We start from the raw sequence: 20,611 nt of genomic DNA, 5'->3' as shown, positions 1-20,611 counted from the left end.
ATCATCCTTCTCATTGAGCTTATTATCATCCTTCTCATTGAGCTTATCATCCTTCTCATTGAGCTTATCATCCTTATCATTGAGCTTATCATCCTTATCATTGAGCTTATTATCATCCTTATCATTGAGCTTATTATCATCCTTCTCATTGAACTTATCATCATCCTTATCATTGAGCTTATCATCATCCTTATCACTGAGTTTATTATAATCCTTATCATTGAGCTTATTATCATCCTTATCATTGAGCTTATTATCATCCTTATCATTGAGCTTATTATCATCCTTATCATTGAGCTTATTATCATCCTTATCATTGAGCTTATTATCATCCTTATCATTGAGCTCACTGACAGCTTGTCCTCCTGCAGCTCAGGCCTAAAAGATACAAAGACTAAAAAGAGAAACTGACTTTAGTCTTCCACCTGGTCTGTTACTGCAGAGCTTACTTTGGCTGTCTTTTTAGCGATGTACTGGTGCTCCACCACAGGAGGAAAATCAGTCAGAAACTGGGACAAAACACTGGTGATTTTTCCTCTGATGGTCCTGGCAGCGTACTCCAGTTTAGGTGATGCTATCCAGCAGGGAACAATATTATGGGCATCAACCTATAAAGAAAAACAGACTTCATGGACACACTAACTGTAGAAACACTGGCAATAAAAATGACATGGTTACATATTGCTTTTTATTATTATAAATTATTAAATATAATGTAATGAGAGCAACAAATAAGGCCTAACAGTGACATTAAAAAAGACCCTCCAAAAACACATCCTCCCAGTTCAGACTGGTAAAATAACATTCTCCAACCTGTATGAGGGGGATGTCCTTTGGAAGTTTCTTCTGGACATCCTCCAACCACTGCAGGGGCTCTCTGAGAGGGGAGAAGTCTGTCACTACTGCCCCAAACCTGTGATCAGTCACGAAGCCTGGGAGGACATCCCCTGCTGCACCGTGCAGCAGGTGGAACTGGATGTTGAGCTCTTTGCATTCCTTTTTGGGGGAGGACACGACAGAAAGTAGACGACTCAAACTTTGGAGATTCACGATCCTTAATGACAGAAAAAACACTTCCTAACTAAATCTGTCGTGTTTAGACTGAAATGTTGCAACACAGTCCAAACAGACAGAAAACTTTTTGACTCTTTAAACTTTAAGGGATACTCGATTATTATCTTTACCCACTTTTTACGTTCTGGGTTGCAGGGGTCAGAATATGTTGGAACTTTTTTTTTTTTTTTTTAAATGGGGTTTACGCAAAACGGCGGCACGGTGGCACAGTTGATAGAGCTGTTGCCTCTCAGCGAGAAGGTCATGGTTCAAATCCCGGCCCGGGGCCATTCTGGGTGGAGTTTGCATGTTCTCTCCGTGCATGTGTGGGTTTCCTCCGAGTACTCCGGTTTCCTCCCACAGACCAAAAACATGCATGTTAGACTGATTGGTAACTCTAAATTGTCCCTAGGTGTGAGTGAGAGAGTGAATGGTTGTTTGTCTCTATGTGTCCCTGTGATGGACTGGACACCTGTCCAGGCTGTCTCACACAGTGACTGCTGGATATGGACACCAGTGACCCCCGTGCAATAAAGAAAGGAAGGAGGTAAAGATAATGTACATATATGGATGAACTGACGTAAATAAAAATGAAGTCAACCTCTAACTTTAATAAAGAAAGTTTTTAAATAAGAAAGCTACATAATAGAACTCCAAGAATTCTAATATGACCCATGATTTGGTACGTCAGCTCAAGATTATCATCAGTCTTTGAAAGCTTAACACGCCCTCACACTAACAGGAGTGAAAGTGCATTACAGCAGTCCTTCGCTACTTCGCGGTTCGTTTATCGCGGATTTTCAAAGTAAGATTGGACATGACACAAATGGCTGATTGATGGATGAGCCATGGGTTGTTTATTTAAAATAAATGATTTTAAATGATTTTGCACCATGTGCAGAGAAATCTCCCTCCTGCAGCTGATCAGCTGATCTCCTTCTCAGCCACACACACATTTCTCCTGCAGCAGCAGCAGCTTTGTGAAGTTAACCCTTTGTTGTCCAGATGCACCGATGGGACTTTTGTCTTCCAACTTAAAATTCAAAGTATGTCACATCGTCAAAATCACAAAATAAAAGTGTTAAAAGTTATGTTTTAATTATTTTAGAACTTCTATATTCAGTTGTTGAAGTGTAATTGATCAGTAAGTACATTTCTGCTCCGTGCTGCAGAGCTGAAGCTGTGCGACATCCTTTGATGTCCTGCTGCACTTCTCTACAATTTAATATCTACAATATAAACAATCCATTCTGTATGGGTTGTTTATTTAAAATGTCACAGTATTTAAATTTAAATAGTTTATTTAAGGAGGGAGATTGGGAGTAACAGGTGATGAGTTCGATTGCAGCCTGGCACATGTCCTGACAAAGTTTACTGAACTTGAACTGAACTTGGACTACTGTATCCCTCCTTCACAGTTTTCACTTATCGCGGGTGGGCGTGGTCCCAAACACCCGCGATAAACGAGGGATTACTGTATCCAGTTTAGAGTTTTTCTTTTGACTAGATGAAAAGCTAATGGGAGTGTACCTTAACGTTAAGTTAATAATACCTGTTCGACTTGCTGCAGGCCCTTCAACAGGAAGCTGTAATGTCTCAGGGTGGACAGCTCAGATTTAGGCACCACCAAACAGAAACAGACATGAAGGGGCAGCTTCTCCTCCACAGCCAGCTGCTGGGCACGGATCAGAGCCCAGTTATCTAAGGAACACAACACAACAAGGATTAACATTCTATTTTAATAGTCAAACAGCTGGTCTGATGGAGGCTCACCTTGAACCCTCTGGTCTCTTGACATCCAGTACAGCACAGCCTCAGAGCCCTGCCGGATCTTCTGGGTGTCGGTAATGAAACGCTGACGCTTATCGTTGAACTTCAGCTCCTTCTTGTCCTCCCTCTGTTGCTCCCCGGTACCCGCGCTGTTCTCCGCCTTCTCCTCCTTTATGGACACCTTCTGCCGCTTGCCTCTGGGCTCCTTATTGCCCACCGTAGCTTTGCGCTTTTTGTCTGCCATGATGTTCACGGAGGAGTCTGTGGACAGGAGTGCCGGTCCGAGCCCCTGGTTCAGTAGAAGGACGGTGCACTTCGGCTGCAGCCGCTGAGGAACTGCCGAGAACAGAGACGAGCTGCAGGAAACCACAAAGAAACTTTTACACCTCGTGGCCAAAAGAAAACTGCTGCAAAATGCAGAGGACATACAAAACTAGAGAAATTACATTTCCTGCAAAAATGCAGTGTGAATGCTTATTGCTGAAGAACTTGCTGAACAACAGCTGAGATTAGCTAAAAACATTTTAAAATGGAAGAACAAGCCTAAATTAGCTGAAGAAAGCAGAAAGGACACATATTTGTTGAATTAGGTTTAAATAAATCAGAAATTAGCTCAAAATTAGGAAATTGGCTAAAAAAGGATGAAATTAGCAAAAATTAGCTTAAAAAGGCAGAAAGAAGCTTAAACTACCAGAAGGAAGCAGAAATAACTGAAATGAGCTCAGAAAATGTGAAATTAGCCAAAAAAGCTAAAATTAGCATCAAAAAAGCTAAATAGAAGCTGAAAGGGCAGAAAAAAGCTGAAAGGAAATTAGCTTAAAATAGTTGATTAGGCTGAAAGTAGCAGAAATTACCATGAAAAAAACTTGAATTTATTTGAAAACATCTCAAATTAGTTATGAAATGCTAAAAATGTAACTGAAAAAGGCAGAAGAAGCTTAAATTAGCAGAAAAAAGAAGAACGAACACATTTGCCCAATTAGGTTGAAAGAAGCAGAAACTAGAAGAAAAAAGTGGAAATTATATGAAAAAAGTTGGAATTAGCCACAAAAAAAAAACCACCTTTAAGATAGTTTTAAAAAAAGCAGAAATAAACTTAAATTACCAGAAGAAAGTGGAGACGGCACATTTTTGCTGATTTATGCTGAAAAACGTTGAAATGATGCAAAAAAAAAAAAAAGTGTGATTAGCCAAAAAAAGTTAAAATTAACATAAAACAGCTAAATAGTAGCTGAAATAGCAGAATATGCTTAAACTTGCAGAAATTAGCTGAAATTATCATAAAAGGTGAAATTATCAGAAAGAAGTTAGAAGCACAAAAATGTTGTAGTTAGCAGAAAGAATCTGAAAGAAACACAAAATTGCTGACAAAACAGCTGAAATTAGCTGAAAGTGGCTGAACAATAAATTTGCACAAGGAAGCTGAAAGAATGTGAAGCAGAACAAAATGTGAAAGAGGCAGTAAACAGAGCTAAAGCTTTGAAGGATGTAAAATGAGCTCAATTCATTTTCCATGAGACAAAACAGGGCACGGTGCAGAAAAGGCTAAATATTTTCTAAAAGCTAAAGTTGCACCAATACCAAAGTCACAGCAGGATTGTGCTGAAAGAGCAGAACAGTTTGACATATGATTTGTTGAAATAGCTTGAAAACTGCGGGATGAGAAAGATGTCGAAAAACGTACTGAAGAGAAACGGATCTCAACAGTGAACGTTTCATAAACACCAAAGTGAACAGGAAGGTTAGCTACACTAGCAAACACGTACCTCGTTGGAAAACAGAGCAGCATACAGCGCGACAGGTTTTCACGTTTAACCGCCTTAATAAGTGCAGTTCAGGAAAAATACATATAATTCAAACAAAGAGGCAACAGAACAGCCCGGAATAATACGACCAACTCCTCTTTACACAACCAGTTACATGAGCACGAGGATGCTGTTTTGTAACGCCGGTTTCGCTAATTTGAACTACATTTCCCAAAGATCCTTTCCAAGGTCTTCAAAGCGCATGCGCGATACATTGAGGATTTTTTTTTTTTTTGTCTTTGTTTTTTAGACTTTATTTAGAGAACCAAAAGCAAATGACAATTTCAAACAACAAAATGATACAAATAAACATGTAAAAAAAAAAAAATCCTCCGTCATAGCCCCTAAGGGCAACATTAGCAGAAACAAGTTAACATATTACTCAGAACATTTTTAAAACTAAGTAACATTATCAAACACAGAGAAATATATATATAAAAAACGAAGATATTTGAATAAAAGTATCCACTAAAACAATTTGTCAGAGGGCTATATTAGCTGAAAAAGGTGATAGAGCTTTTGTGCTTGCGTTTTATTTAACACTGAAAGTTTTGTTCTTTTTATACAGACTATATAATGGCTCAAATCTGCTACATCTAATGTATATAAAATTTCAAGATTAAAATAATGTTATTAATAAGATAGGCTATTCAACATTTTTATTTTCGGATACATATCCATATAAAACATTCTGAGGAGAGAAGGAGTATAATGGACAGAAGATCATAAAGGGATTTCCATAACGTGTTCACAGATTGACAGAAATAAAACATATGTTCTGCTGTTTCAGGTTTATATAACAATTATCACATTAAATTTAAAATATGTTAATCAATTAATTTGATATTATTATTCAGAGTTTTGAAATGTAATTCTTTATATTTAGGCTGAAGAAGAAAACCCACATATTTTGTCATTATTTTAATTATCTCCTTCTTATCATAAAACTTGTAAAAATTCCTTTTTACCAGACCATTTTAAATTGTTTTTTTATTTAATGTTGTCTTAAAACTTGTTGTTGCATTTTGTGTTTTTTAAATTTAGCCCATTGAGATCTATACCCTGTAAACAAATCATTGGTTTAGTTTCATAATTCTACTTTATTAACTGAAAAAAAATGCATCAGACGCAGCGTCCTACAAAACAGAAAGTTCGGCAATATGCGGATGCAGCCAGCAGGGGGCGGTAACGTGACTAGTAGGTGCAGCAATGTGCAGATGACAGGTCCCTCATTAGCCACATGTTAAATTTTGTTGTTATTTGTTGTATAATAGGGCCAAAGTTTGAGCTGCTACGCAAATTTTGATTATTTTCAATATTCACTCCTAAGTATGTAAATTGCTCTTTGACAGGAATATCATTAATTTCAGAAAGTGTGCAGTCTTTTAGTGGGAACAGAACAGATTTATTAAGATTCATTTTTAGACCTGATACTGAAGAGAATTCCTGGATACAGTCAACTGCATTCCTCACTTCATTTACATTAGCGATAAATAACGCAGTATCATCGGCCAGCTGTGATAACGTGAAGTGTCTATCTAGAGTTAAGATGCCTTGGAATTGACCTTTTTTTACATGTATAGACATAATTTGTGTAACCAGAAGAAATAAGAATGGGCTTAGAGGGCATCCTTGTCTGATACCTCGATTGATATTAAACCTTCTCGTTGTCCCATGTGCCAGCTTGACCGAGCTGTTACAGCCCTGGTACAGGGTATTAATAGCTTTGGAAAAAAAATCTCCAAATCCAAAATGTTTAATAGACTTGAACATAAATTTATGACTTATGGTATCAAACGCTTTGTAGAAGTCGATAAACAGAATAAAGCTTTCATCAGGAATAAAATCATTGTAGTCAATCATGTCCAATATTAGACGAATATTGTTGCTAATGTTTCTTCCAGGCATAAATCCAGATTGTTCTTCACTAATAATATCATTTAAACCTAATTTCAGTCGCTTGGCAAAGATAACTGCGTATATTTTAGCGTCATTGTTTAAAAGACTAATTGGTCTCCAGTTTTCAATACTCAAATGATCTTTTTTGGGTTTAGGGATGAGCTTAATCAATCCTTGCTGGAGAGTTGGGGCTAATTCACCTCTCAGTATTGACTCTTCAAACATATTTTTTTAAAAAGGGGCCAGTTCTCCTGCAAACTGTTTATAGAATTCACTACTTATGCCATCGTTGCCAGGGGATTTATTATCCTTAAGAGAGCATATAGAGTCCTGAACTTCCTTTAGATTAATTTCTTTATCACAATCTCTTTTAAAGTCATCATCAACCTTGATGGTATCCATTTCATATTCTCTTAGAAATGCGTCCATTCTTTCTTCATCTTCTAAATTTTCTGAGTATAAGTTTTGATAAAAGTTTGAAACATAGTTTGAAATAACTTGCTCATTATCACAAATCACATTGTTAATTTTAAGCTTTCCAATAAATGATTGTTCAAAGTTTCTCTTCTCCAGGTTGAAAAAATATTTGGAGCACTTTTCTCCTTGTTCTAACCATTTTTTTCTGGACCTCACAAAAGCTCCTCTGGCTTTGTCCTCATAGAGCTGATCCAGTTCTAGTTGTAGTGTTGAAAGTTCTTTGGAGTCCTCTTCAGATATATCTGTTTTTTCTGATATTCTTAAAATTGCATCTATTATTTGGGATTCTTTTTCTTTTTTCTTTTGGGCAAGTTTTTTGCCTATTCTAATTGCCATTTTTTTAATTTCAAATTTAAATAGTTCCCAGTTTTTACAAAAGTATTTTGTTAAATTTGCTTGAGTCCAATATTTATTAATAAGTTTAATTACTTCAGTTTTAAATTCTTCATTTTTAATAAGGAGTTATTTAATTTCCAGTAGTCTTTATTGTGACCATGTCTGTCAGTGTTTGCATCTATTTTAATTGTGATAGCTTTGTGATCTGTCAGTATTGTTGGTTCAATAGAGGCATCGGTCACGTTGTCTTCTAAATCTGAGGAAATAAGCCAAAAATCTATGCGTGACTGTTGAGTTCTGTCTTTGTTGTTCCATGTGTAGGAAGTTTTATCCAAATTTTTAGATCTCCAAATATCAATAAGTCCTAATCTGTCACAGATATGATGTAATTCAGTTGTTGTTTGATTCTTTGAGGGCAATCTGTCCAGATTATCATTCATCACATTGTTAAAATCTCCTCCCCATATAATTTTAGCAGTAGGAAATGAGAGTAATGTTTGTTCAATTTTGGCTTCTAAGGTCAAAAATAACTGCTTGTTGTCTTGTTTGTTATTGTAGCCATATATGTTGATGATTAAAAAAAGTGACTGATTAGTTTCAGTTAAAAGCGTAATCCAACGGCCTTCAGTATCTGTTTCAAATTTTAAAATTTTCCCTTTAAATTTTCCTTGCAGTTCTACTTCTCCTGGGAAAGTTTCACATTCACAAGAAAAAATGGTCCAACTCCAAACCAAACATAACCCATTTCAGCAAAGAACTTCTTCAATACATCACCTCAATTAATGGACTGGAAAACCAAAAGGCAATGAAAACCATCTCAACTCTGGAAAAGCTTAATGTGAATTTAAACTCTGTATAAATTGTGAATTTAAACTCTGTATAAATTGTAAATATAATTTCATGGTTTTTTATGTTTTGTACTAGAATATTATCTCTTTTACATTAATATCTATACCCCTGGCAAACAGATGTTTGTAATGTGTGATTAAAATCTTTAATAAAAAAATAAATAAATAAATAAATAAAAAAAACAAACAAAAAAAAAAAAAAAAAAAAGCAATGTGCAGATGCAGCCAGCAGGGGGCGGTAACGTGACTAGTAGGTGCAGCAATGTGAGGATGCAGCCAGCAGGGGGCGGTAACATGACTAGTAGGTGCAGCAATGTGCGGATGCAGCCAGCAGGGGGCGGTAACGTGACTAGTAGATGCAGCAATGTGCGGATGCAGCCAGCAGGGGGCGGTAACGTGACTAGTAGGTATCCAGCTGCTGTGAAACTGCGCCACTGAAGAAGAAATATTAGCGGTGGACTGTGTTGTAGCGTAATCAGTGTTGAAACTGCTGCTGACTTGTTTTATTGTCGTTTTGTCATAGATTAAAATTATGAATAACGGTGATTTCACAGCAGGTCGAGTGAAAACGACAGCGATTCCTGATAAAGTGGACATGTCCTTGGGTAAGATTCTTAAAATGACAACGTTACTAAAATAGTCTTAGCTCGTGTTGTTAGCCACAAGTGGCTAACAACACGAGCTAAGACTTGACAGGTGACTTGTCAGTAGCATCGCTAGACTGAATGTAGTACGTAGTTGGGGAATCTGGACAAATCTCCGTTTGTGGCTCTGGCATAACAAGCCGTGTGCTAACTTTAACAGATGACATCATTCGCTTGAACAAGAAAGAAAAACAGTTCAAGAGGAGACGAGCCGGTGTGAACCGCCGACCATTCAAGAAGAAAGTCCGTTTGGGACCAGGAACGGGAGGTGCCCCCAGGACAGCAGCTCAGAGAGGTAGGCGCTTTGAAAAGCAACGAGCTGGCTTTAAACTGTTCGTGTGTCTCAGGTGGTGAAATTATTCCTACCAGGAGGTGGCGTACCCCTAGGAGGAGCAGCTAAATTAAGAAGCAGAAGGTTTCCTCCTCTGCTGGGTCGACGGCGGGGTCAAGGGGTCATCACAGGACTGGCAGCCAAGAGACCAGCTGTCCTGCTGAAACGGGCCGCAACGCTCAACAGAAACCAGGTACTGAAGGACTGGACGGACACAAACACCAGAGTCGTTTGGATTTTCACAGTCGACTTTCTTCTGTCATTTTTTTGTCTCTGTGCTTCCCTTCTTCCCTTGTCATGTTTTACTGTTTTGATAAACGTTTGACCCAAACTAACAGAAAGGTTCACACAGGTAACCTCAATAATGTCAGAGTTTTCCTTGAAAGGATGGGTCTTTCTTTCTGAGTTAGGGAAGATTCCCTTGTTTACACGTAATGCGCTTTCATAAAACAGTTTTGTAAAATGGCCCCACAGACCAGTCCATCTTCTGGCCGTTCTTAAATTAGAAATGGAGCCGGCCACATCACGCACAGATGTGTTTTTACAAGTGAAGCGGGCCGTGTGGAGCCAGATGTGGAGCAGAACTCAGCTGTGCTGATGTGGAGGCTGATGTGTTCAATGTGGGACAAATGTCTCCCTTCTGTTGTTTTTAAAACATGACAAATTCACTTTAGCAGTTCTCTTTGTGGTTAACTATTTTTTTTTAAACCGACTACGAAGGTGCTATGAGGCAATCGTCGATCTTTGTAATAAATCAGTTTGTTGTTTAGTCCTGCAACCAGATGGTCACACCGACCACATACAATCAGTTTATCACATCATTGAGCCGGGGCACTGGCGTACTGCCTGACATGTCGGCTGTTATGCCTCTGTGACTGCCTTGCGCCGCAGCACAGAGGTGTACCAGGGGTGGGCTGGCTTCAACCCCCTCAACACCTCAATGCATTTAAAAGTTGCACTGAGGCAGCCAGGAGGTGTCTCAGTCCTGGACTGACGAGTTTTGTGAAAGAAAACAGTCTTGTTCCACACTTCTGCTTCACAGCAGAAGAGTTTCTTCTCACATGCGACAAAGGCAACACTTAATGCAGAAGGTGCACGATGGAAATCGTTTTCTTTCCAAACCACTGAACTTAAGGGACCTTGTTGAGTTGATATTAGTAGCGCATGCTTGTGATTGTACCCTTGATATCACAGTGTGAGCAGAGGACAAAATACTTATTCCATACACTTACATTGAGCTCATAGTTTACAGGTTTGTGTAGAAAATATGTACAGTATGGTTTAATTCTGTCTTCACTGTTACTGTTCACATCGGTTCATTAAAAAAAAAAAAACAGTGCATTAAATCAAACGCTCCAACTCTTGAAGTTTGTAACGGATTACATCATCAGTTAATGAGACTGGCGTTAAAAAGAAGCTTTACCTTTGTTGAGGATAGCTGTGATGTAAATGCTGATTTTAAAAAGGATGCCTAGAGGCAGTGTTTTTCTTTACTGTTTTAACTTGTTCTACGTTCAACATGTAATAAACAGATTGTTGATGTGTCTCAAATCCTTAAACAGAAGCCGCGACAGAAAGCTAGGCCCTTCAGTCAGCGCCCCGAGGTTCAGTACAGGAGACCGGAGTTGCAGAGACGTCTGTACCATCAGCCCGATCCGCAGAGAGGCCAGAATGGAACGTCAGCCAGGAGACCCTTTCAGCTGCGCCGGCGGTGAGAACACCTTATACACCCTGCAAGATCACACACATGAACTGGCGCAGCTTTAGCAACAAATGATACACCAAAATCAGGACCATTTCGTAAGCTTATTCTTTTTCAAATCTGTTCCCACAGACCGCTGCCGCCTGTCCAGCAGAGTCAGAGGGAGGCACGCCAGGCCACGTTCCTGTTCCACAGAGGGCTCAAGGTGCTTGTTGTTGAAGGACTTAAGCTGCTCCTTGAACTGTCAGTACCAAACATTGACTGTGTGTGGTTTGCAGATACAAGCTCAGGTGCAGAAGCCCAGTCCCCACACCTCCCCAGAGAAAACACACCAGTAAGTCTCAGAGTTTTAGTTTGTGGTGTCCAGACGCCTGATTTAATGTAATGCTTTATTTGTGGTGGTGGAATGTAACTATTTGAAACTGTCAACTATCTTTTCATCATCATAATAATACTAATAAATGTTTTTATCAGTAAAAAAGGGTTCACCTGAGTAAATGAAGAGAAATAAGCTGATGTAAAGAGATGAGCTTCACGACTAGTTTTGGACAGTGAGAGATGTTGGTAGTGTTTGTTTTTCAGAGTGTAATAACTTCTAAAGTCGGGTAGCAGAGCCACTGAATGCCCTGCTCCCCATGGTGGTGAGGCGTTTGGGGTGGGGGCGGGGTCAGATCTGAGGGAGTGGAAGGAGGTAGCCGTATGCAGAAGATCATATAAATATGTAGAGGTGGGACTGTGGATGCATTTGTGTCAAGAAGACATTTTGAACATGTCAGAGTTTACCAGGAGCCAGTGAAGCAGCGAGGCAAAGGTGACGTGGTTATAGGAGGTTGGAGTGATGGCGTGAGCAGCAGGAACTGGTTCTGACTTGTGGGGGAGGCCAAAAAGAAGGGAATTGCTTTAGCCAACCCTAGAAGTTACAAGACTGTGGACAAGGATGGCAGTGGGGCAGGAGGACGGACACGTTTAATATGGAGTAGGTGGAGACGAGACGTGCTGACATTCATGTGGGATGTGAAGGAAAGTGAGCTGTTCAAGGATGCTCACTTCTGAAGTATTTCTCTATATGTTGCTCCATCCATCTTTCCTTTAACTTTAACCAGTTTCCCAGTCCCTAATGTTAAAATACAATTCAATTCAATTCAAAAATACTTTATTAATCCCAGAGGGAAATTATTTTGTTGTTGTAACTCGTTATCCTCATTTCATTAAGAGATGTTATAGATGCTGATGCTGTAGACAGGAAGGATCTCTTGTAAAGGTCCATCCCACAGTGGATCCTAAGAAACTGGCTGCAGATGCCGTCCGATCCGTCCACCCAGACTCGGCTGGCCTCCTGGTTCCCCTGGACAGTAGGACCGCTTGAATGCTGGGCAGAACTCCTCCCAGAGCGATGGCCACTCCTCCCAGAAGTCTGCCGAGCTCCTCATAGCTGCGGACAGACAACTGTAGGTGCTGAGGGACATGAGTTGCAGATGCAAATCCTTCCACCCAGACCCAGCAGACCTCTTGGTCCTCTTGGGTGGCAGGACCACCTGAATGCCAGGCAGAACTCTTCCCCGAGCGATGGCTATTTCTCACAGCAGCCTGACGAGCCCCTTGTCATTGCTGACAAAACTGCAGGTGCCAGGGTATGATCTTGGTCTTCCCTCTGACATGAGCCACATTTCCCGCTACCTCCAAAATCTCGGCTGTCAGGCACTCGAGCACCACCTCCAGGTAGATGGAAATGCATCCATGGCACCTCCTTTTCAACTCATTTGGAATTTGGGGCTGTAGTTGAGGTAATATGTGAGCAAACGTCCATGAAATACAATCCCATATCAGGATTCTGCCTCCACCGTGCTTTACTGTGGGAACCTATTAGGTCCACACCAGACGTGGGTTCTTCCTGAAGCTTGTATAGTACTTTCATCTGACCACAGCAGCTTCTTCCTGCTGTTTTATGAACCTCCACTAGTTTTTATGGTAAATTACCAACAGTCTGCTCTGTTTACTAATGTCTCTTTTCTGTGCACGCTTCCATGAAGCCCAACTTTGTAGAGTCCTCACTCATGAGGCTGACGTGATCTTTTAAATATATAATAAGAATAAACATGAAATATGCATAACTAGTAGAGACATTTAGATCTGATTTAAGCACACGATCAGATTTGCACACTTTATAAGGCCACACATACAGATACCTTTTCAAATGATGAAAGATCCTCTGAGCCTTTGCTGCCTGAGCACCAAGTTCACGGTGATAAAAAAAAATCTCTCATCTCTGCAGATGTGCTGCCTGTCAGGGTTATCTTTGGTCTTTTGGTTGCTTCTCTGAACAGTTCCTCACTCCCCAGTCAGGAAGTCTCTCTTGGCAGGTTAGCGGTGGTAACAAAGAATTTATATTATTGTAAAGCTGGACGTTCAGGGTTGGGGTATTTTTTATTTTTTTTATATAACCCAGCCTTGGTCTGTACGTCGTCTTAACTTTGTAGGAAGTTTCTCTAAATGCAGCATTGATTGATGACTTTTATTACTGCTGCTTCAAATAGGCACATGTCAATATTCAAAATGCCTTAAAAAATGGAACTGTGTCCAAACGTCATGTGAATTTTTTTTATTTATTAAAAAGTTGTAACGTAAAAAGAAGTGTAGGAAGCTCCTTGGATGGGTGCCCTTGCTGCTTAAAACTACTGGTACACTACCTAAAGTCAGTTCCCCTCAGGTGGATCATACTGAACCAGTTTTCTGAAGGTTGGAGCTTCAAATGGGTGGGGGTGGGGGGGTGAACCACACATGCGCACACCACCTTTTTTGATTTTGATGAATTTAAATCTAGTTTCGTCACATTTAACTGTTGATCTGGAGTATTTTCTGTCAAGTTCTTAGAGTCGGACCTGAACTCTTTATTTCCAGGTTGTATGACACTAATCCACTGTAAACAGGAGACACGTTGTCTGTTTGTCCACTAGGTGGCGCACACCAACAACCAGCAGTGGGATTTTGACTGTCTCCATCAACAACCCGTCAGCGAGGACCCAGCCTGAGTAAGCATTCAGTGCACGCTGGTTTCAGATGGACCCACTTCTCCTAACCTCTGTGGTTAACTTGTGTTTAGGCCTGCGACTGCTTGGACTCTCCACCCGCCGCCCGTCGCCTCCAACCCCATTAAGGTGGAAAATGAAGAGAAGAAAATCCCCAAAGGAGTGCCTCTGCAGTTTGACATCAACAGTGTTGGCAAACCAGTGAGTGCGCTGCTGTAGCTTTCTGCCCTGTTGTGCAGTGGTTTGATGCCGGTAACGCTCTGACTCCTCCCACAGCAAACGTCCATGACTTTGAACGAACGGTTTCGTATCCTGAAGGACCAGCGCACGGCCACGGCGCACAGCAGCAAAGGCACCAGATTTGTCACTGTGGGTTAGATGACGCAGAGGAGTTCCTCTGTCCTGTTCAGAGCCTCACAGTGAACCACCTGATGGGGGGGGGGGGGGGGGTGGGGTGCTGTGCCGACCTGCTGCCGTCACAGGAAGCAGCCCATCAGTGGACGTATGCGCTCTGCTCTGCTGAGGGACCTGTGGAAGGAGTCCTGCTTGTTGTCCATGTCATTGTGCTCGACTGTTTGTGTTGTGGATGTTCATTCCTCCTCACTTCATTTCTCTCCTTCTGGACTTGGTTATTGGTTACACTATGAACACGAATCAAAACTATTTCTTTTCAGAAAAGATGGCGTGTGTCTTTAACACGTTTTTTTTGGACACGGTGGTTGGTTTTTTTTTGCAATTCAAATAAAGTTTCTAATTTTTTGTTCTTATAAAGCATCAATAAGAAGTGGGTCTGAAGCTGACTCTGCCTCAGGAGTGACTGCACTACAACCTAGAGTTTATAGAGTTGTTGTTTAAATGTATACAAACGTCCAGAAACCATCTTCTCACCATCAGACTGGTTGACCCACCATGTGAATGTGCTATTTATAAGACTGAGTTTGTTGTGGCTCACAGAAATGATCCCTGGATTATTGAGCAGGAATCAGGATGGATACAAACTGGTTTAATTTCTAATAAGGTAGAACAAAGAACTGGTGCAGATGTTCATAATCTCCACCACCTAAAGTCGATGCTTTGTGGATCCAGCAGGTGAAGCAGCGAGTCTTGAAGATCTTGGTCCATCCAGCCGCAGGACCTTCAGTCCTTTAAGACCAAAGTGCTGCAGCTCCTTCAGGTTGGAAAGGTGCTGCTTGTGTCCATCTTTTACCTGCTTCCTCCTTGTTCAGGTCACGGGTCACTGGTGCTCATGTCCAGCCATCACTGTGTGAGAGGTGGGGTGGACACCCTGGACAGGTCTCCAGTCCATCACAGGGACACACAGAGACAAACAACCATTGACTCTCACTCACACTTAGGGACAATTCAGTTATCAATCAGACTAACATGCATGTTTTCGGTCTGTGGGAGGAAACGCATGCACAGAGAGAACATGCAAACTCCACCCTGACAAGTCCCGGGCCGGGATTTGAACCTGCGACTATCTCGCAATCAACAGAGTACAACAGTAGAGCTATTGCCAGCTCTACCAGCTGATCCACCGTGCCACTGGTGTCCAACAAACTTTAAATCCTTCAAACTGTTGGACCATTCTAGGACCTTGGAGTTCTCCTTCAACCAGTGTGTTGCTTCAGCCGTGTGTTTAGGGTCCTTGTCCTGCTAAACATCTCAGTCTCATCTTCAACTCTGACCTCAGTTCCTGCTGCTGGAAACCTTCACAGCATGATGCTGCCACAACCATGCTTCAATGCTGTCATTATGGTGGTGTCAGGTGGACATCAGACAGCTTATTGGTCAAAAAGATGAATTATAGTCTCCATTGATCACAGCATCTTTTACGTGGTTAAGGGTTCTCCAATGACTTGGGACTTTTCCCATTCCACTTTTCTACAAAGCCTGACTGCAGCTCGAGCCTGTGGACACCTCCTCCCGTCTCTGCAGAAAAGCTCTCCTGCTCCATGGAGGTCGCCTTGGTTACTTTTTGTTGTTTGAACCCGTCCAGAGGACCAGACTTAACTTTTTTAGATTTTTCTACCTGGACTATTGAGCATGCATGAGGTTGTCTTGGTTACTTCTTTAATCACAGCTCTCCTCGTCTGCTCTGAACTTTGATGAACCCTCTCTTGGCTGGTTGGCTGTGGCAGTAATGGCTTTAATGGTGCGTGGGACGTTCAGGGTTTGAGATTTTAAAGAAAAATAACCTTACCCTGCTGACAACTTTCTCTGACTTTTGTAGAGTTCCTTGGCCTTCATGATGTCTGTGTAGGTGGCAGCCTGCACTATTAAGAAGTGTATATTAGAATGTGGAAATACGCTGTGATCAAACATCCACATGGTTTCTGAAGAGAATTATGCAAACCATTCATTGTTCTCAGAAATAATTGAAGTCCCCCCCCCCCACACACACACACACATTTAATTTGAAGGGTCTTCTGTATTTATTGCCTGTAATAAAAATTTCTAAAAATCTTCAGCAGTTGCGGGAATGATGAATGTTGGTCAGAAGTCTAAACAGGTGGTTCCTTCATATAGAGAAGTTGCATTTCCTGCAGTGTGAACGCTTATTGCAGAAGAACTTGCTGAAAAACAGCTGAAATTAGCTAAAACCATGTTGAAATGTAGCTGAAATTGAAGAACAAGACAAAGTTAGCAGAAGAAAGCAGAAAACACATTTGGTGAATTTGGTTTAAATAAACAGAACTTGGCAAAAAAAATAGGAAACCTGCAAAAAAAAAAACAAAGTTGATATTAGCTAAAAGTAGCTGAAAGGGCAGAAAGAAAACTACCAAAGGTAGTGGAAGGAGCGAAAATGAGCGCAAAAATGTGGAATTCGCTGAAAAAGCTAAATTCAGCACAAAAACAGCTAAATGGTAGTTGAAATAGCAGAAAAGTTGAAACCATCCATCCATTATCTTTTACCCGCTTCTTCCATTTTGGGGGTCGCCAGTGCCCATGTTCAGCAATCACTGTGTAAGGGAAGGGGTACATCCTGTACATGTCTCCAGTCCATCACAGGGACACAGAGACAACCAACCATTCACTCTCTCACTCACACCTAGAGACAATTTAGAGTTACCAATCAGCCTAACATGCATGTTTTTGGTCTGTGAGAGGAAACTGGAGTACCTGGAGAAAAACAACTAGCAGAAATAATAAAAAAAACTTGGATTTATCTGAAAACAGATAAAATTAGCTAAAAAGTTAGCTGAAAATGTAAAACAAGCTAAAATTTGCAGAAAGAAGTTAGAAGACGTACGGAAATGTTGTAGTTAGCAGAAAGAATCTGAAAGGAGCACAAAACAGCTGAAATTAGCTGAACGTTGCAGATTTTTTTTTTTTAATTTGCACAAAGAATCTGAATCAGAACAAAATGTGAAAGAGCAGTGAAAGGTTGTGAACCGATCTAAAGATTTGAAGGATGTAAAATGAGCTCAGTTCATTTCTTATGAGGAAAAAAATGTCAGAAAAGTCTAAATATTTAAAAAAGTTGAAGTTGGACCAATACCAAAAGTCATAGCAGGATTGTCCTGAAAGAGCTGAAAATTTTATTTATTTTTGGAGGAGGGGGCATGACAAAGAGACCATCTTAGCACCAACATAACTGGTTTGTTCCACTTTTGGAGTAAGCTGTTGGGGGAAGAATCCGTTTTGTTGTGCGTTTCCTTGACTGATGAAGCCTTCTGGATCGAAGGCGAAACGTTTCAGCACAAAAAAAAAAAAAGAAACTGTCCAGATGACCTGACTGAAAAATGTTGGATTTTGATTTTTGAATTGCTGAAATGGCACAAAAATTGTGGAACAAGAAAAAAGATGCTGAAAATCGTACTGAAGAAAAATGGATCACAATAGTGAGAATGCTTCATAAACATTCACACCATTACAATTTAAATTCCAGGTTGGAAGGTGAAACAAAACCACAGGGGGCGAACACTTCTGCCACCAGCTGTACTCCAGCAGGTCGTAACGAGCGTCTTTAGGTCGACACATTCCTCCTACACAAACTGGTTTCAGGAGCTTAAAGAGAGGCCTCTCTGGAATCTGAATATTGCTTTTATTTAAATACATTAAAATTTGCAAAGTAACAAAACTATTGGCATATGAAAGTCAAACACCATTTCAATGAACAAAACATGGCTCACTTCATTTTTCTGCCACTAGTGTCCATAACACTAAGTTTATTTTCAACACGCTGTTCAGCAACACCCCCCCCCCCCCCCCCATTTACACTGTTCACAGGCTATCTTACAATAAGAGTGCTGAATAAAAATGAGGTAAGAAAGTGGTTTGAAGATTACAGATCATGCAGAACATGCCGAACAGCAACAAAAAAAATCTCTTGTGAAGGAGGAACAAAATAAAATAAAATAAAAATTACATGTGTGCATTTCAAAAATAATCAATTTACACAGCTTCGCATCTTTGGTTGACGTACGTTGTTTGTTGAACGATTTCACAGCTTCACGTCCCCCCCACCACCACTGGAGAAAACAAAATGCAAGGAGGGTATGAGAATACTAAATTGCTTTAAGATTAACTAATTAGGTTTTCTTCAACACAGCCGCCCCCCCCCCCCCCTTGATAAACATCTGATGTTGCCCGTCAAGGCTGGTAATACTTTATACTATACAAAAAGTTACATTCAATTGGGCTCAAGCTAATGAATTGGCAATCGCAGCGTAATATCAGAGTTAGTGTTAAACATTTGTCAGATTATTATTTTTTGCCTACGTTTCTTCACAGAGCGATGTATGGGAAGTTTGGCCGATCTGTTAAAACACTGTAAAAAACAAAAAGAAGGAAACGGGTCATCGGGCCACGGGTCAACCAATTGTTCATGTTTTCAAAGTAGCAGCCCTGTAATAAATAAAACACTTATGACAGTAGAACTCAACCAACGACAGATGCAAGAGTTGATGTGAAAGTAACGGCAGCGGTGTGACGCTCCGGGGGGGGGGGGGGGGAGAAAAAAAAATACGTTCCCATTTCTTGTATGACAACATGAAACAACCAGGTTAAAAAGACCCATCTACCCACGCTATGTCTTTAAAAAAATAATCACTTTTATCAACAATCACGTCTCGGTCTGTCCGTTACACTCAGAACTGTCTGCAGCCCGTTTCAGCAGGTCTCAGGTCAGATTGTGAAGCTTGGTTCAGCTCGGGTTGTTTAGAATAGATGGCATCACCAAAAAAAATAAATCAAACCAACGCCCCACTCCTCCCACCAACTCACCCAGAAGCTCCTTCTCTCCTCCACACTTCCTCCAAGTTCTCTGTCACTCTCTATGATTGCATTAACACTGGAAAGGCCCACGGTACAGATGCACACACACACTGCTCAGTCTCCCTCACTCTTACACACACGCACACGCACACACACACACACACACACACATTGTACTCTGTGGTCAAGCTGGTGGCTAAGGACAAGTTTTTTTCTTCTTTTTAATTTCACAGACACCAATTATGACAAGTTGTACAAGATGCTCCTCTCCTGTTGGTTTTCTGTCCTGTGCACAGCAGGGCAGGTGCACTTCAAGCCGAGGTGACGTTGGGTTGCTGTCCGGCGTCCAGCTGAGTCTGGGGCTGAGGAGTCTGGAGCTGCTGGGGCTTGGGGTGCTGCTGCTGGAGCTGAGGGGGGCTGAGTCCTTGCTGCGACGGCGTGGCGGCGGGGGCAGCGGTGGGCGCCTGGGAGGACAGCTGAGACAGCTGCTCGCTGTTGGCCAGAGACTTGAGCACGGCGTTCTCTCTCTCCAGGACAGAGTTCCTCTCAAACAGCTCCTTGATCTGCTCCTTTAAGACCTCCACCTCCTCACGCACTGCATACATCAGATGGCTTTTCACCAGGTCCTGAGGAACACAACACGGGTCAACGGTGTACGGCAAATAAACACACAGCAGACATGTTTGATGCTGCTGAGCTTTCAGTGGATGCTTCATCTGAAACACAAATAAATAAACTAAATATAAAGAACAACCTTAAACAAAGGATCTACTTTAAACAAGATTTTTTAAAGATATTCCTTCTTGGAGAAGGTTCAAGTCTGACAGGATGAGAACGGTTGGCCGAAGAGTGGATTGCTGCCATCCTGAAATTACTAGAAGCTCAAATTTTATTGCGGTTTGTGCTAAAGCAAATATTAAAATCTATTTTTTACATCTTTAAAATATAGTGAATTATAATTTGTTTGTGATTCTTTGGGAACTCAGTGTTTCCCCTACCATAATACAAGCAGGGCGCCCCGCCCTGTCAACAGAACCGAGCGTCCCACCTACTGAACCAAACCTCTGACTGTGATGCAAAGGTTTACAGATTAGTGTTTATGTAATATTTTTATATTAGCACTTGACTAAATCTTAAACAGTTCACTGTGGTTTATGCAAGTGGTTTTTTTTAACTATTACATTTGCACTGAAAGTGGCCCCACCTCTAGTCAATACCACTAACCTTGGTGTAAACTTGTAAATACATGCAAGATTTCTTTGGGTGTTGATTGTTGTTGATGTGTTGTTCTTACATTACTGTCGTATGTTCAAATGTGGCTTATTGTAAATTCTGAATAGAAGAAGGTGGGATGTTAGAGGTGCACCGATTGCAGTTTTCTGGCTGATCACCGATTTCTAAAAAGTCTGACCTGCCGATACCGATTTTGTTTTATAAGCGACACTTTCAGGTGTTTTAAGGTCACAATGCACCTTCAATTGTCCAATCTTATTTTATTGA

General features: G+C 40.9%; 3 protein-coding genes across 3 annotated transcripts in view; 1 reads left to right on the top strand and 2 right to left on the bottom strand.

The window, feature by feature from the left end:
• LOC119414518 (CPD photolyase) overlaps positions 1–4,815 on the bottom strand; it is a 21,614-nt gene extending 16,799 nt beyond the window's left edge. The window contains exons 1-5 of the mRNA XM_037681613.1: positions 4,590–4,815; positions 2,827–3,179; positions 2,606–2,754; positions 814–996; positions 450–608 (exon numbers count right to left, since the gene is read on the bottom strand). Coding sequence (XP_037537541.1) covers positions 450–608; positions 814–996; positions 2,606–2,754; positions 2,827–3,179; positions 4,590–4,612 — 867 coding nt within the window. The 5' untranslated portion in view covers positions 4,613–4,815. The remainder of the gene's footprint in view (positions 1–449; positions 609–813; positions 997–2,605; positions 2,755–2,826; positions 3,180–4,589) is intronic.
• A 3,812-nt stretch (positions 4,816–8,627) lies between these two features.
• On the top strand, positions 8,628–14,269 carry LOC119414517 (UAP56-interacting factor). Its single transcript, XM_037681612.1, has 9 exons — positions 8,628–8,793; positions 8,993–9,127; positions 9,202–9,356; positions 10,726–10,874; positions 10,998–11,070; positions 11,144–11,199; positions 13,820–13,894; positions 13,966–14,092; positions 14,168–14,269. The coding sequence occupies exons 1-9, from the start codon at positions 8,721–8,723 to the stop codon at positions 14,267–14,269; spliced, it is 945 nt and encodes a 314-aa protein (XP_037537540.1). The 5' UTR covers positions 8,628–8,720.
• A 4,706-nt stretch (positions 14,270–18,975) lies between these two features.
• The window catches only part of LOC119415029 (TSC22 domain family protein 2), a 44,049-nt gene continuing 42,413 nt past the window's right edge, over positions 18,976–20,611 (bottom strand). Inside the window, exon 3 of the mRNA XM_037682158.1 lies at positions 18,976–19,737. Coding sequence (XP_037538086.1) covers positions 19,423–19,737 — 315 coding nt within the window. The 3' untranslated portion in view covers positions 18,976–19,422. The remainder of the gene's footprint in view (positions 19,738–20,611) is intronic.

Source organism: Nematolebias whitei, chromosome 9 (genome assembly GCF_014905685.2).
Source record: "Nematolebias whitei isolate Nwh7 chromosome 9, NemWhi1, whole genome shotgun sequence".
Lineage (NCBI taxonomy): Eukaryota > Metazoa > Chordata > Actinopteri > Cyprinodontiformes > Rivulidae > Nematolebias > Nematolebias whitei.
This window is presented reverse-complemented; position numbering and strand designations above follow the sequence as displayed.